This window comes from Branchiostoma lanceolatum, chromosome 7 (assembly GCF_035083965.1).
Source record: "Branchiostoma lanceolatum isolate klBraLanc5 chromosome 7, klBraLanc5.hap2, whole genome shotgun sequence".
NCBI classification, from domain to species: Eukaryota; Metazoa; Chordata; class Leptocardii; order Amphioxiformes; family Branchiostomatidae; genus Branchiostoma; species Branchiostoma lanceolatum.
This window is the reverse complement of record NC_089728.1, coordinates 14,428,603-14,444,197: the sequence shown is the minus strand read 5'-3', so window position 1 is coordinate 14,444,197 and position 15,595 is coordinate 14,428,603. Positions and strand designations below refer to the sequence as shown.

The following is a 15,595-nucleotide window of genomic DNA, read 5'->3' as shown; positions in this document are numbered from 1 at the left end:
GAACACACCATCTACACAGATATACTGGACACTGGTGCAGAACACAATCTATACCCACACCTGTTCACGGTGCTGAACACACCATCCACACAAAACATGCAGGTCACTAGTGCGCAACATAATCTGTACATAAACCTGTCCTTGGCGTGTCAAGGGCGTCACCATGCGGAATAAAAAAGAATGGCACAACAGTAACATTTCCAATACGACTTCACATGGAATATATGCGTCGCGTCGTCGTAGGTTGGCATTTGAACGCAGAAGAGAATAGAGCTAGTAGTACTTAGACGCTGTTGTCCAACCGGTTTTCGTTTTAAGTATGCACGTAAGCAGGCCAGAGGTCACTGAGCTCATGAGGTCACTTCAGGTCACTGGTGTAAGTTTATCAGAAAAAAACTGGTTTATTTCATACTTAAGTGATAATCTGTAAGAGCAATTCCACCCTTGTATGTTGCTGCACTATGTAGTAAGTGGTCTCCTGAAATACAACCTGGCACAATTGACAACGCAAAACGTTTAACAGTCTGAGAATAATGATGTCATTCAGAACATTAAGTTCAGGCGTATTTGTGGGCGTGTCATTCTTGACTGACACGCTAGCTCCAAGAGAATCATGGGAGATAACCCCTGTATATAAGAGTTATGACGCAGAGAACGGCCTCCTTTTTCTGCAAACCTCAAGAAGTCTGAAGAACAGCAACATGCCTCGTGGACAGAAGGGCGGCTCGACAACCCGGCTTCTAGTAGAGAAGCCTCAGTCAGAATCGACCGACGATGCTGCAACTAATCGTAAGCCGTTACCAAACGTCTGTCTTGGTTTCTTTCATATAGAATTTTTACCGTTAAGACGCCGTAGAACAGATTGAATAAAGTTTGGTTGCAACTGCAGTACGTTTGAATTCTCACCGCTACAAATGCAGAACCAGTAGATGATTGTAATCTATCAATGAGAATCTTTAGAATGTGTCTTGCAAGCTAAAGACCTACTTGTAAGATCGATAAAGACAGAAAGTAGGGCGCGACATACAATGTACCATTGTGTAACCTTCTCATTTCCCTGAGGCAAAAAAAAACAACAACACTCGACGTACGACTTTTAGCCAAGTTTGTTGATCGCCAGCAGCTCGATGAATTTCTAAGTCACCAGAGTGTCGAGTGTATTTTTTGCCTGAAAATCTAACCTGTTACATTTGACGGGCTCGGTGACAGGCGAACATTGGCCGATCCCTATTATTTGCGCATTGATGGAGCACCGGCCATATTGTCATTCTAGAGCTCGCAGACTCGTCGGGTGACATATTTTACTAGATTCTGCTCATTGATTAGTCTCCACCAGACTGACTACGCCAGCGCTAGAGAGAATAATTTGCCAGAGGAGTTTGGTCACCACAGGTTTTCATTTGCAGGAAATGTTACCATTCTCGTGGATTACTGACTCTCCTGGTCAATTATTGCCCCTTTTTGCCATGGCGGTTGCATGGCATTGTATTGGGTATGAGATGTCCTCCCTTCTGTACACCCACACACTCACCCACCCACCCAGCCACCGACCCACCCTTCTTTTTCGTCCGAGCCATGCAGACAAGCGGCGGGTGCCAGGGGGCGCTTCATGCAAGGCCATGCAGACGAGGTATTTTGCCATGCTCATGGCTGACCTTAGGTAGTTGTGAAATGGCCATATTACATCCATAACACAAAATTGAAGAAAATGAACAAAAAATTACCAAAGAGATGGTGCCGACCTCTGCAGACTCCTAACTTAGTGCGCGCGGGCGAAAAAAAAACAAGGCGGGGAATAGCACCTCAAGAACGCAGAGACAAGGGTTCCCGAACACTGGGCACGGGAGTCTCATGAGTCATGCGGCAGACTGACTGTGACTAAATAATGCTGGCTCTACTCACTTCGTCTCAACTGAAATTCTTTCGAGCTCTGCTATTGCTGTCCTGACTGTCTGCCTGAATTTCCGTGCCTCAGAAATCCCCCGTCTTTTTATTCTGTCTTCAACAGACAAACAGCTAGACAATGGTCTACTCTAACCGCGTAACATTAGTTACTTCATCTGACCCTGTTATCGGATTTGTTAGTACCTCACTTCATTCAAGAAAAACACATCGGATTACACGTTGTTCATAATACTGGCACAGCAATTACAGACTAATTCCCATAAAAGGTTGGCATGAGGGCTGCACTGTGTCCTCTTGTGAGTTGGTGACGAGGAGCAATCTTATTACAGCTTGCATACACAATAATTGTGCAACACATTTGTACCGATTTTTCACCATTCTTACATGTGCAAATGCATTTTTTACGGCATCTAGAACGTTTTTGCAATGAAACTGACAGACGTTTGAAACAAATTGCCCCGTTTTCGGTACTAGCATATTAACCATTGCCAAAGGGTAAAAAAATTCTTGTTTTTTATTTCAAAATTAGACGAAAATCAATGCGCGCGCTGATGTCATCATAAAATTTACTTGCTGTGGCCTTATCTTGTACACCTGGATTTTATGTGTTGTCGAGCCCCAAGGCTGCATTTTTATTACACTGATTACCAGGTGTTAGTCGGTGTTGCATGAGGCGGATAAGCAGCGACCGGACTGGTTTGCCCAGGCTATGGAAACGCCGGCATTCACGAAATCGAGGCTCGTTTCAAGCGCAAGGGATGACGGGTACAATTTGTGGCGGCAAACTTGAACTTTCTTCCTTTCTCTTGTATTCTTTTCTACAGTGTCTCCCTTCAATGTAACAGCGCTGTGTTTGGTAATTTCCTAAGCAAGAAGTCATGAGCTAAGCAATGCTAAGATACGAAGGCATATATGTTTGACCCAAACTTTAGGACACTCTGAATTCCTCGGATTCTTTTCAGACAATCAATGAAGAAATAAAACAGGTATTCTGTAATAGACCCTCTTGCTCGCACTGTGCAGAGTCATTCAATGCATAGTGGTACATGTTATTTTTGAGAAAAAACATGAAGAGGGAAATGCAAGAAAATTAAGATGGTGTGAAATGAAATGACGGAGAGTATTTTCTTAGTTAATGTATAAATCTGTTTTATTCCTATCATTTTCCCAATTTTGTTATTGGTAGATATCTTTTTTGAAGTTAATACCAAGATTCCATCAACTTGCATTACTTAGTTTGAATTTGTTTTAGCCCCAAACCGCTGTCTCCGAGGACAAAGGGGGTAGAAACAGGACAATCGGCTGGCCATACAAGAATAAATGACATGAAAGACAATGAACACATGTCATATATCCCCCGTCAACACGTACCTTGCATGTAGTCATCCATGGCCATCCCGGTAAACGGCCATCTATTTTCTTGCATCTACTTCGGGGTTCCGCCATGAGCCGCCATCTTGAATGGCGGCCATTTTGTAACAAGCCTGCAAAGCACTGCGCTTCCTCACCAGGGTACTTTCCACTATGATGACATCCGCGCGCGCATCAATTTTCGTCCGTGCAAAAAAAAAGAAAAGTTTTGGACCATACTGTAAATTGTACAAATTTAAAGCAGCTACAAAATGAGCAAACGTATACGGTAAATTGAAAAAAAAAATATTTCGGAGAATAGATGCTGATATCGTTGAATGCCAATGTCAAATCTAAAGTCAAAGAAGATATAAAAGAACAAGAATGAAGAATCTATTATTTGGTATACCATACTCTGTTTGTTAAGTCATTTGTTCAACCTTCCTGACCACGTAGATTTCATAATGAAGGCAACCTTTTTTCCCCCAAACTTTTTATTTATTCGCACGCTCGCATCAGTTGTGGGGTTCCCAGATCTAGAGGATGTCATCCATATAATCAAATCAACATGGCCCAATCACAAACCAAATTTCCTAACAATCCATTCATAGCTTTCTTGGGTTATGCTGCTAAACCACAAACAAAAATCGTTACAAACGCTACCAAAACATAACCTTCTTGGCAAAGGTTGTGATCATGATGTCTATCTTAATTTCATTGATTTATACACAGCTGCTGATCGTCCACTGCGCGTGAAAGGAATCACCTTCCTGAAGGACGAGAATGGACCTGCGCACCACACGGACGAGTTTGTGGAGAACTGCGTCGTTAGGCGTGGCCAGCCTTTCTCCGTGGACCTGCTGTTTAACAAGGAGTACCAGAAGAACGACAAGCTGACGATCGAGCTCCAGTCTGGTTAGTCAAACATTATACTAAGCTCCTTCACCATTCAAAATACGCATGCGAAAGGTCAAAGGTGAAGGCCCCTGATGACCTTTAAACACTTCTCCCTTGACCATTGTCACAAATGTCCAGACTTGTGTTGTTTATGTCTCAGGGACTTTCATTTTTACATATTACCCACAATACACGTCGCTGCGCATGCGTATTCGGAACGGTGAACAACCTTATATACGTTTTAAACTTGATGACATATTTTTCCGTATTTCATGGAGGGAGGGAAAATGACCTGTTTAATAGTAAGAGTTGTCCTCTCATTAGATCTTAAAATCAAACCTGTCTACAATGGTAACTTAAAGGAATTTGGCCACTATACACAGGATTCTTAATCCTTTTTGTCAATCATGACAAAAAATCGAAGGGACCACCAAAAAGTGACCACAGAGACCAGTTGGTGTTTAAGCAGAGGTGGTCACTGGTACAGGTTTGATTGTATTGAAACTTCGTGGTCTCCATTGAGAACAACTGAAACAAAAATGTTGCATGTGCATTTTTAGGCCCCAACCCGCTGCCGAACAAAGGTACCCTGTTACGTCTGCCTGTTGGAGACACCGTGAAGGAAGGCCAGTGGGGCGCCGCTGTGGAGAAGGCAGATGGCGAGAACGTCAAGGTGAACATAACAACAGTTTCACAGAAGGCATCACAGAAATGTATGCTAATTTACTAATGACCATTACCTTGACTTTTCCGGGACTGAACGTTGTCACCTGATCACGTGATAATTACTGAAAATTATGATAAATAATAGTCGATAAGTTAGTCACAATTCATTAATATCGATATCGCTAAGAATGACACTGACCAAGAAGATTTAAAGTTGTGTGTCTTCGGGGTATTGGTGTGATGATGCTGTACGTTACTCCAGGTGCGCATGCGCAGCGAGATGCATTGTGTATTATTTCAAAAGTGAAGGCCCCGAGATATACACAAAACATGTTCGGACATATATGGTTTGGACAGGAACTGTTTACAAGTTAGGGGCCTTCACCGTTGACATATTACCCACAATGCATCTCTCGGTGCATGCGCGTTTGGAACCATGAACCCGCTTATACTACTTATGCCTCACCACAAATCTTTGGTCTCTTGTTGTTACAGGTGCGCATCACGTCACCTTCTGACGCCATCATCGGCAGGTATATTGTGATTGTCGAGACATCATCAGCTGGCAAGAAGTTCCGCAGTGGAAAGAACATGATTAGCTACTTCGTCCTCCTCTTCAACCCGTGGTGCAAAGGTGACTTGTCTTCGCTTACAGAATCACCCAAGCTTATGCTTAGGTCCAAGGGGCCCGGAGGGGGTGTAGTCCCGGCCGGGCCCCGAAGCCATAATATTTTCCCGGTGGACTACCGGGTACGGAGGTGGGGGGGGGGGGGGGGGGTTGCTTTACCTTGCGGTGTCTATTTGTAACCGGGTCCCACGTTGATTTTAATTCCGATTTCAAATGATTCGGGGTCCCGGCCAGGCCTCAAAATAGCCCAACAGCCGCAGGTTGTCTCGCGGAGCCACGTAGGGGTCACGCCCAAAAGTGCAAAAACAAAACAGTCCGTCAACTACCCGGCGGAACCCCTTTGCCAACTAGGACCTAAGCATAAAACGGTTACGCTTGGTTTGACAACTGTCATGGTTCCACCGGGTACCCAACACAAACAATTTAAAGAGATTTACAAATGCAGCATCAATAATTTCCGAGGTATGCACTCTTGCAGATATCAAAGTGTCCAAGACATTCTTGAGAAGGCATTGATAACACCGTTCCGTCAATGTAGCGGCCTGTGGATATACCCAGCGGAATATATGAAAGTTGACTTTATACGACAGATAAATGCTCATTATTGTGACTACACACACAAAAACATGAAATCAAACCAAATAAAAAAAAACCAAAACTTTTCAGGCGATCAGACGTACCTGGATGACGACACCAAGCTGGAGGAGTACGTGCTGAATGAGCATGGGTACCAGTACTTCGGACACAAGAGCAACATTAGCCAGCGGCCGTGGATCTTCGGACAGGTAATGTAGCAAAATGTCCACTATTCACGATAGAGCTCTCAATGACATGCCGATGACCTTAATAGCCCTTCCATGAGCCCCAGCGTCTTCCAAAAATATTTCAATCATGCTCATTATCAATGTCTTCCAATAATCTTACGATGATGTTAATGATCTTTCGATGAGCTTTAAGGTCTTCCAAAGATTATTGAATAGCCTTCAAAATATTCAAATTATCTTTCATAGATGTCAATGACCAATTCGTGACTTTTGGCCACTTATCGATAACTAAACGGTTCCTTTATGTGGGCTGTCAGTGGTAAATCTAGTAATTCTCAATGTCTAATTTCATCCACAACCGTTCCCCCCACAACCAGTTTGAGCCGGGGATCCTCGAGGTGTGTCTACTGCTGTTAGACAGGTCAGGACTCAGAGATAATGCAAAGAGGAGCGCGGTGTGGGTCAGCAGGGCCATGTCGAAAATGGTGAGTTGTCTTTTCAGGACTAACCAGTAGTATTTGATCTAACTGCCATTCACATTTATCTGGGTTACATGTATCCAGCACAGTGTGTTTTAGAGCTCTATCTCTCGTGTAGAACTCCCCCCCCCCCCATATATCCACATTTTAGAGATGCAGGAGTGCATTGTACTGAGGGACTTTGCATTGGAGGTCTTTTTATAAGCATTTTTTCAGGCTGGCGGATATATTTGACCTGGCGGAATTATTTTAGTAGACGTTAGATTCTGTGTTACGCGCAAATATGCTGTGTTACGCAGAGCCTGTATCACGCAGAGGCTTTGTTACGCAATGGCTGTGTTACGCAGAGTCTCTCCACACCCTCTGCGTGTAACATATATCTCTGTGGAGGCTGTGGAAAGAGTCTATAGAGTGCAGTTTTGGGCTTTCGTTAAATACAAAATTAATGCACAATCATTGTCCGATTGATGCAGGTTAACAGCGACGACGACGACGGGGTCTTGGTAGGGAAATCGTCTGGACCCTATCTCGATGGGACACCTCCCGTTAGCTGGAACGGCAGTGTGGAGATTCTTCTGCAGTGGTTCCAAGAGCGCCAGCCGGTGAAGTACGGAGAATGCTTGTCATTCTCTGGTGTTATGACTACAGGTAAAGTACTGAGGCTTTTTTCTGTATATTCCAAACCAGCCAGTCTACTGCTTGCAACTCTGAAGTAAACATCGTTGCTCTCACTTGCCGTTTCCGTAGCTGGCTTAGGGTTCGACAGGGGAGGGGGCGCTGACCCCTCGCCCCAACCTTGCTCTCACACCACGAACGAAATTAACAACATGCTGGTTTATGGTTTAAACTGCGCATGCGCGAGGTTCAGGCTTCTAACTTGTAAACAAATATTGTTTAGACCATCTTCGATACCATGTCCAGACGCATGTTTTGTTTATTTCTTAGGGGACTTCAACTTATTTGACCTTGACTTATTACCCACAATTCAGCACTCTGCGTCACCATTGCTGAAGACGGAAAGAAAACAAATTATGCTATTCAAATCAAATCAAGGAAACCTCAAATCACAGAAGAAATGATAAATTCGAGCTCCATTGCATTCAATACCCGACAAAGTTAGATTTAACAAATATTTGTTGATATACTTGCCAATGTCATTGTGTTTACCATGTGCCGTCTCCATGTTACATGCTTTGGCAGTCTTCGTACTAGTAGACCTCCTTGTAGGTAACGCTAGTCCATGCACTCTCGCGTGGACGTTTTTTTTTCAAAATGGCGCTGTAAAATTAAATGGAGAGGCGTGTATAGACCGATCCCATAGCCCCACTTACCTCCGTCCAAACCTAAGTTGCAAAATGAAAACACAGAAATGCAAATCATTCGTCGGACATTCATCCATCCCCTCTCTCATTGGTCGAACCGATGATTGCCATTCTCCCATTGGTTGACAGTCAGGATTGGTCTATTAGATCTCGCGCATGACCTTGCAATAAACCTGTTACTTTGTTGTTTTGCTTTCCAGTGCTTCGCTGTTTGGGCATTCCAGCCCGGAGCATCACCAATTTCGAGTCGGCAGTTGACACGGACGCGTCCATGACATTCGACAGATACGTGGACGATCAAGGCGTCCCCCTACCCTCGGAAGACTTTATGTGGTAAGCAAAACGACTTCGATGCATTCTTCCAAAAGGGATAGGTAACCAGACTCAGTGTTGCATAGGGCTGTAGCTGTTAATAAAGTGATAGGGAAACTGTAAATACGTTCAATTATATATGGACAAACAATGACTGTTTTTATTATCTTCCTAGGATGTTCCACCTGTGGAACGAGGCGTGGATGACCCGGCCTGACCTATCCGAGGGGTACGGGGGCTGGCAGGCGGTGGACGCTACGCCGCAACAAGCAAGAAATGGTGAGGTTATGAAAATTATCAAGAGACTAATAAAGAGCCGTTGTTTTGTATGATACTGTGGTATGGGAGTAAAACCGAAGGTCTCGTGTATGGAACACAAATATAGTTACGTGAACACGTAAACTTTGTTTTATAACCAGGCATCCAGTCTACCGTGGTATAGCTGCGCGCTGTTCGGGGCAGTATGAGCTTTCCGCCGCCGAGGTGATCTTTGGCATCCGGTAGTAGTTTGACGCGGTTGGAATTTAAACCACGAATGGTCCTCCTACTGCGTAAAACAACCACTGGGTGTAAAAAATTTCCAAGGCGGTGAAGAGCCTTAGAAAGCTTGGCCGAAGACAGCCCGGCCTAACGACGATAGACAGGATGCCAGGATAGTTTGTTTGTTTGTTATTAGTGTATTTTTCGTCTCCTGTAGGGGTGTACCAGTGCGGCCCTTGCCCCGTGTCTGCAGTGAAGAACGGACAGGTGTACCTGCCGTTTGACACTAGGTTCGTGTTTGCCGCTGTGAACGCTGACATCATGACCTTCCAGGTAATTGGACCGTTGAGATACCATTGAGCGGCCAAAAATTTGACCGATCCCACAACAGTCTTCGAGTGATATATATGACAACAATGGGGACCTAAGCATTTCCAACCAAATGGAATTATTCACAGATTGATATTCTTTGAGCGAGCCTCAGTTATCTCCAATTTCTTCCAAATATGTAACCAATCATCTTTAAGGGTCCCAAATATCTTTCAATTAATTTTCAAATATCTCAATGACTAGTGGTTTCGGTTGCTCAACGGTTCCCGTCCTTTGGAAATGGGGACTAACAACAGTAGGCATTATATCTTACAATAAAAGTCTTGGGAAACTAGCTCGTAAAGCTATTGTAAAGATTGAGGTTTAGTTCTTGCATTTATAACTGCTTAAACATAATTGAATGATTACTTAATCATGTGTATATTGGAATGTTTAGTAAGTCGCCTTAACGAATGTCATAGCATGCTTGAATATCTATTTTTGTGCAGTGTAGAGCATACATCCATTCCATAATATCACCACAAACGTAATACTGACATCACCCCCTCTTTAGAATGAACAAAGTACTGTGAGAGGACTTGTAAATTTCTCATTTCTTTACTAAACCTATTTTGTACCATGGACTCTCAGATTTTTGAAGATCCGGAAAGTGTATACCAGTACGTTGAGAAGCGAAGTGTGCTCAAGAGCGCTGTCGGATGGAACATCAGCACCAAGAAAGTGGGCTGTAACGAAAGGGAAGACATCACTGAGAACTACAAACATCCCGAAGGTGAGAAGTCCCAGTCGAACAACATTAGCTCCTAAAACAACAGGAGCTAATTGAGTCATTAACATACAACCTTGTCTTGACTTACTATTCTATTGAACCATCTGAAATTGTCTTCATTTCATTAACATATCTATTCAGAGTTTTGGTATAAAACCTGGTTCTGCCAGATCCTTAGTCACTAACGAAATGTAGCAGATTCTGTCTGAAAAGTCTGACTTTTTCAAAGTGTTACCCATTTGCTTGAGTAATTACTTCTGGCGCATGTTATTACCTGGATGTCTAACCTTCATCAACGTATCCCGAAGTTTAGCTATCATGTCCATCTTCTTCTGTCACGTGTACATTAATGATTGCACTTGTAGATTCTTTTCGAATGAATCCCACGCAATATAGTACCGATTTCTGACCAAGTATTGCACTTCTTGCTGAAGACAACATTGGTGAAAAAGGAAGTATATCATTATCATTTTATGTTGACATTGATACCAAAATTTCTCCTTGCCACATAACTGAAATGGTTTTCAAAAACTTTGTTGTCCAGTGTACCAGCAAACTTATAACAGTTCTGACACTTAGTTGTTACATTGTCATGCCTTTCTTTAGCAAAAGCACGACAACGACATGGTCACATTCCTTGTGCAACAAGTTTGCAACAACAAATTTTGGTATTCTCGAGGCAATCTTGGATATTCAGCCTTCTTGAGCTGGAAAAGTTTCTTATGGATTTTTGTCACATTTTGCTTCAGTCATCATCATCATAATTTTGGATGGGTTGCCCGGACTCTTTCTCTCCGAGGGTATCTGTCTTCCACGACGTCATATCGTCTCAAAAAATCCTACGACAAATGTACGACTGCATCTTAAAAACGAGCAACTTTTCTCTACCGCAGGTTCCGACCAGGAGCGGGTTGCTGTCCGCGAGGCCGCCAAGTATGGCAGCTACCCTGATGCCTATGACGACGTCATTAAGAAGGAAGACGTGGAGTTTTATGTCAACAGTCATGCAAAGGTAAACGTGGTGCTGCCAGAAGTGGGTTATGGCTACTACATAAAAGGTATGCGTTGTGTATATTCGTGTTCTGTTGGATGAATGAGTGAGTGATATCTTCTGTGAGGATATCAGTTTACCTCACCAGGTTTAAATCGGAACTTATGTTTTACCTGGGAGTTGGAGTAAGCAAAAGTAAACTGATATGTCAGAATAAGCTAGCTCACATTTTGAAGTGCGCATTTGCAGTGTGCTGCATCGTGGGTAATATGTAAAAGATGAAGGCCCCTGGCAATACATACAGAATGAGGCCAGGGGCTTTCAACTTTGACATACAACCCAGAATGCAACACACAGCACATGCGCACTTCAAACCGTGAACTACTGTAAATGCAGAAATGTTTGCGGGGATTTGATTTCACGGTAGGGAGAAAATGGAGTGTTCGCGGTGGTTTTGACTTTGCGTTTAAAACAATAGTATTACTACAGTCACACAATGGAACGCCTTTTCGCGGTGATTCTAAGTTCGCGGTAAAGAGTTCACCGCGAGAACCGCGAACATAAAACCACCGCTAACATTTCTGCATTTATATCATGTTATACTTCTAACTCAAGACGCTGGCTTTATACATACAGATCAAAATGGGGGAAGACATCCAAATCACCCTGTACATGAAGAACAACAGTAAGGAATCTCGAAAAGTCACAGCTCACCTGACCGCCAATGCCTCGTACTACACCGGCACACCGGCTGGGAAAATCGGAGAGTTGGAGAAGGACGTCACCATTAAACCCGGTGGAGGTACGATGTCTGTTTTTTCTATATGAATAATGTGCACTCCATCTCAAGTGCCAAACCCAAGCTAGTACTCCTATATTTGTAACTGATGACCAGAAAAACGTCAATGAAAGTGTTCATGCCCGTCCTATTGATGCTCTCTATAGATTTGAAATGATCATGAAAAATGAAGAATGCTTTAAGTCTGAAAACAACACAAGTTACAGCACAGGAGAGAGATTATATTTTCTCCATACTTGATTGTTTGCGTCAGTAATTAGTTGTAGGAATTAGCCTGGTATCCATGCGGTCCTGTGCTTTCCGGTATCTTGACGGTGCTGAGAGTGTTGCCCGTCCAGTTTCGCTCCAGAGGACGGCAGTAATTAGAAAGGCCGACTGGAAAGATCGTGGTCGGTGAAACACGCCTTAGCCGGACGAATGGTTATAGCAGGCTAGGTTGGAATAGGGGAACCATGTCTAACCGCTTCTGTGTGACTTGATGTTGTTTACAGAGGAATTTGTGGACATGAAGTTCACACCGAAGGAGTACTTGGACAAGCTGGTTGAGCAGGCCATCGTCAAGCTGTTCGTCATGGCTCACGTGGACACCACCAAGCAGGTGTACGTAGGTGAACACGACTTCCGTCTCGTCAGCCCCGATCTCATCTTGAAGGTACGATAAACATGTTTCTCAGGATGATAAATTACTGGATAACAAAGTTCATGAGGGGGGATGGGGGTGGAAACTCAGCCACGTTTGGGACCGCATTCTGTACAAGGCAGCAGCGACGACTAGCTGCAGTGCGAATTAAAACCAGTTTAACAGTTAGTGTTTCCCTTAGGGAAGGTGACAAACAGTCATCAACACGTCGGTATCAGGTGATCGATTATGTACTGGTTGTATGTGAAGAACTTTCAACTATGCCTCTAGTTCTGCATTGGTCAACACACGATTGCAAGTTGTGGTACATTTTGCGTGCTGTAAATTCCCTTATTGCTATTCCCACTGAATGTGAAAATGGGAAATGCCGATCGAATAGCTTTATTCTATCCGTCAACATGATGATTGTACAGACTTTGTTTGAATCTCGTATTACGTCTCTTCTTGTTGTTGGCGTTGTGTAGGCGCCATCTGAGATGACGGTGTGCAAACAGTCCAACGTGACAGTGGAGTTCACCAACCCGTTAGACGTGAAGCTGACGCAGGCAGTGTTCCGTATGGAGGGCCCCGGACTGCAGAAGCCCAAGACCATTCCTCATCCGTGAGTTAACCCTCCGTCCTCGAATCGTCTTTTTGAAATTTCAACATCTATCAATAATACATGATGGTGGCACACCCAAGTCATTGACTTATTTCTTATACCGCCACCGAATCAAAGGACAATACATAAATACAAATCAAGCAACGTAGATATATAATTATTCAAATAAAAAAAGAGCTATGAAATGAACAAAGGTTTTTCAGGTGAAGTTGAGAAAACAGTATATCATGAAAGCGTTTGAATTGCTGTCGACAGAAAATAAGATCCTCTTAGAAGTAGATGCAATTAAGTATCATCTGACAGATTATTGAAGTCTGTCACAGAACCCATTCAGTCTTTTCAACTTTCCGAAAAGGGTAGATCACTGTTGATTGTAGTTAGACCAGTGTAGTTCTCGATTCTCTAGACTGGAATTCGTCTGAGTTTTTTCAATGTACAAGTACATAAAATTGAAACATAGATAAAGAAAAACACCCATGATTGTGACTCATTAATTTTTTCGTGAGCCTAAATCACTGAGGATCCATTCTGTAGTAGTTCGCACGATGTGTATGTGTGAATCTTACCTGATAGTCAGATAGCGACAGGTGTTGCTTTCTGCTCAGTGCATACATATTTCTTGCGTTGATATTGCATATTCTGAATTTCGTCACAAATCATCAAACTCTTGGTCCTGAAACATTTGCAATATCCCTTGTAGGCAAAATATCTTACATGACCTTGCCCCTTATATCAAAACTATAAGGTTATGTTTATACAGTTTACATATATTGGACGTCATGAAAGCTTAAAGCTCCTGCAACGGAATGTTTTTGTCATCAACTGACTAACGCCATTTTCTCTCCTCAGTCCCATCGGACCCGGGAAGACAGTGACTCTGACCGAGCCTATCACTCCCGGGAAGGCCGGGAAGAAGACCATCGTGGCCTCCTTCACCTCCGACAAACTGCAGCAGGTCACCGGGGAAAAGGAAGTCGTGGTGAAGTAGTCCTCGGCCCAGTGGCTCTGTATCTGGCCATGGATGATGTTTCAGCATCCACAGAGAAAATGGTCATTCAACCATTCGGCAGCTTAAAAAAAAATCTGAGCTGCCAATGACTTTTTTTGGCATGAAAATCATATTCAACCGAGTTTAGCATGAATTTCGCACCTTTTTTGTTGGGGACTGATGGGGTGTGTTTATGGTGTGATATTATAGAAATGACTGCGATACGTGATTTTCAGTAAAACAGCATAGTTGAGAAAAATTAACAGACGCCAGGTACAAAACCACGACCGGCTTTAGTGGGCAATGCAACACTGGCGTTTTGGTCCTCCTTTGCGAACATGTGCTTATGGTGGCATATCTAGATATCTAGATAACTGTCTAGATGTCTGATGTCTAGATAACTGATAATATGACAGTTGATAAGTGGCATCTAAAAGAAACAACTTAACATCAGAAATTGCATTACGAAAACAATGGATTGGATCATGGAATCAACATCAAGTATTTCATAACTATACCGTGTATCAGATAGGCAAAGTAGTGGGCAACCTCAAGCCAACCGTAAGTGTGTACGGTCGGCTTGAGGTTGCCCACTACTTTGCCTATATTGTGTATCAGATGCAACTATAATAATAGTTTAAACACTATAATTACGTCAAATATATCAGCGATAGGATTTGACTTAGAGATTAACATTAGCATTTAGTAGCCATAGCGTAACAAACGTTTACCTATACAATAAGCTTGGCAATGATGATGTAAGAATAATTCATTAAAGGTGGTTGGGTTGTAACTTGATCTCTGTATGATTTCTATAGTCTAGTTATTGTGTACCGCATCTCATCCATTTCCAAACAAGAGTTAGTTACTTCGTAAGTGTCATAACTGTTTCCAGCTTTCAGATGTATAGGCAAATAAGACATGCATTTCTTAATCTAACTCAGCTGCAAAAGTTGCATCTGTACCCCAACCATTATGCAAATTAGATCATGATTTGCATAATAAGTACATATAGTACCATCTGTACAAACATACAATGCGTACAACCTGTACACAAACATGTCCGTGGTGCTGAATACACCATCTACGCAGACATATAGGACACTGGTGCAGAACACAATCTATACCAGCACCTGTTCACGGTGCTGAACACACCATCCACACAAAACATGTAGGTCACTGCACTGGTGCGCAACATACTAGTTATCTGTACACACACCTGTCCTTGGCGTGTTAAGGGCGTTACCATGCGGAATAAAAAAGAACGGCACAACAGTAACATTTCCAATACGACTTCACATTGAATATATGCGTCGTCGTAGGTTGGCATTTGAATGTAGAAGAGAATAGAGCTAGTAGTACTTAGACGCTGTTGTCCAACCGGTTTTCGTTTTAAGTATGCACGTAAGCAGCCCGGAGTTCACTGAGCTCATGAGGTCTCTTAAGGTCACTGGTGGAAGTTTATCAGAAAAAAAATGGTTTATTTCATACTTCAGTGCTGCTTTTTAAGAGCAACTCTACCCTTGTATGTTGCTGCATTATGTAGTAAGTAGTCTCCTGAAATACAACCTGGCACAATTGAAAACGCAAAACATTTAACAGAATAATGATGTCATTCAGAACATAAATTTCAGGCATATTTGTGGGCGTGTTATTCTTGACTGACACGCTCCA

At 42.9% G+C, this 15,595-nt stretch overlaps 1 protein-coding gene across 1 annotated transcript; it reads left to right on the top strand.

The window, feature by feature from the left end:
- Positions 1–631: 631 nt before the first annotated feature.
- On the top strand, positions 632–14,719 carry LOC136437807 (protein-glutamine gamma-glutamyltransferase K-like). Its single transcript, XM_066432292.1, has 16 exons — positions 632–789; positions 3,988–4,170; positions 4,713–4,825; positions 5,314–5,452; positions 6,113–6,231; positions 6,588–6,695; positions 7,163–7,337; positions 8,212–8,344; positions 8,499–8,602; positions 9,021–9,136; positions 9,764–9,905; positions 10,796–10,914; positions 11,530–11,695; positions 12,184–12,344; positions 12,797–12,933; positions 13,783–14,719. Exons 1-16 carry the CDS (start codon positions 702–704, stop codon positions 13,919–13,921), a joined length of 2,142 nt encoding a protein of 713 aa, XP_066288389.1. The 5' UTR covers positions 632–701; the 3' UTR covers positions 13,922–14,719.
- The last annotated feature ends 876 nt before the right edge of the window (positions 14,720–15,595 follow it).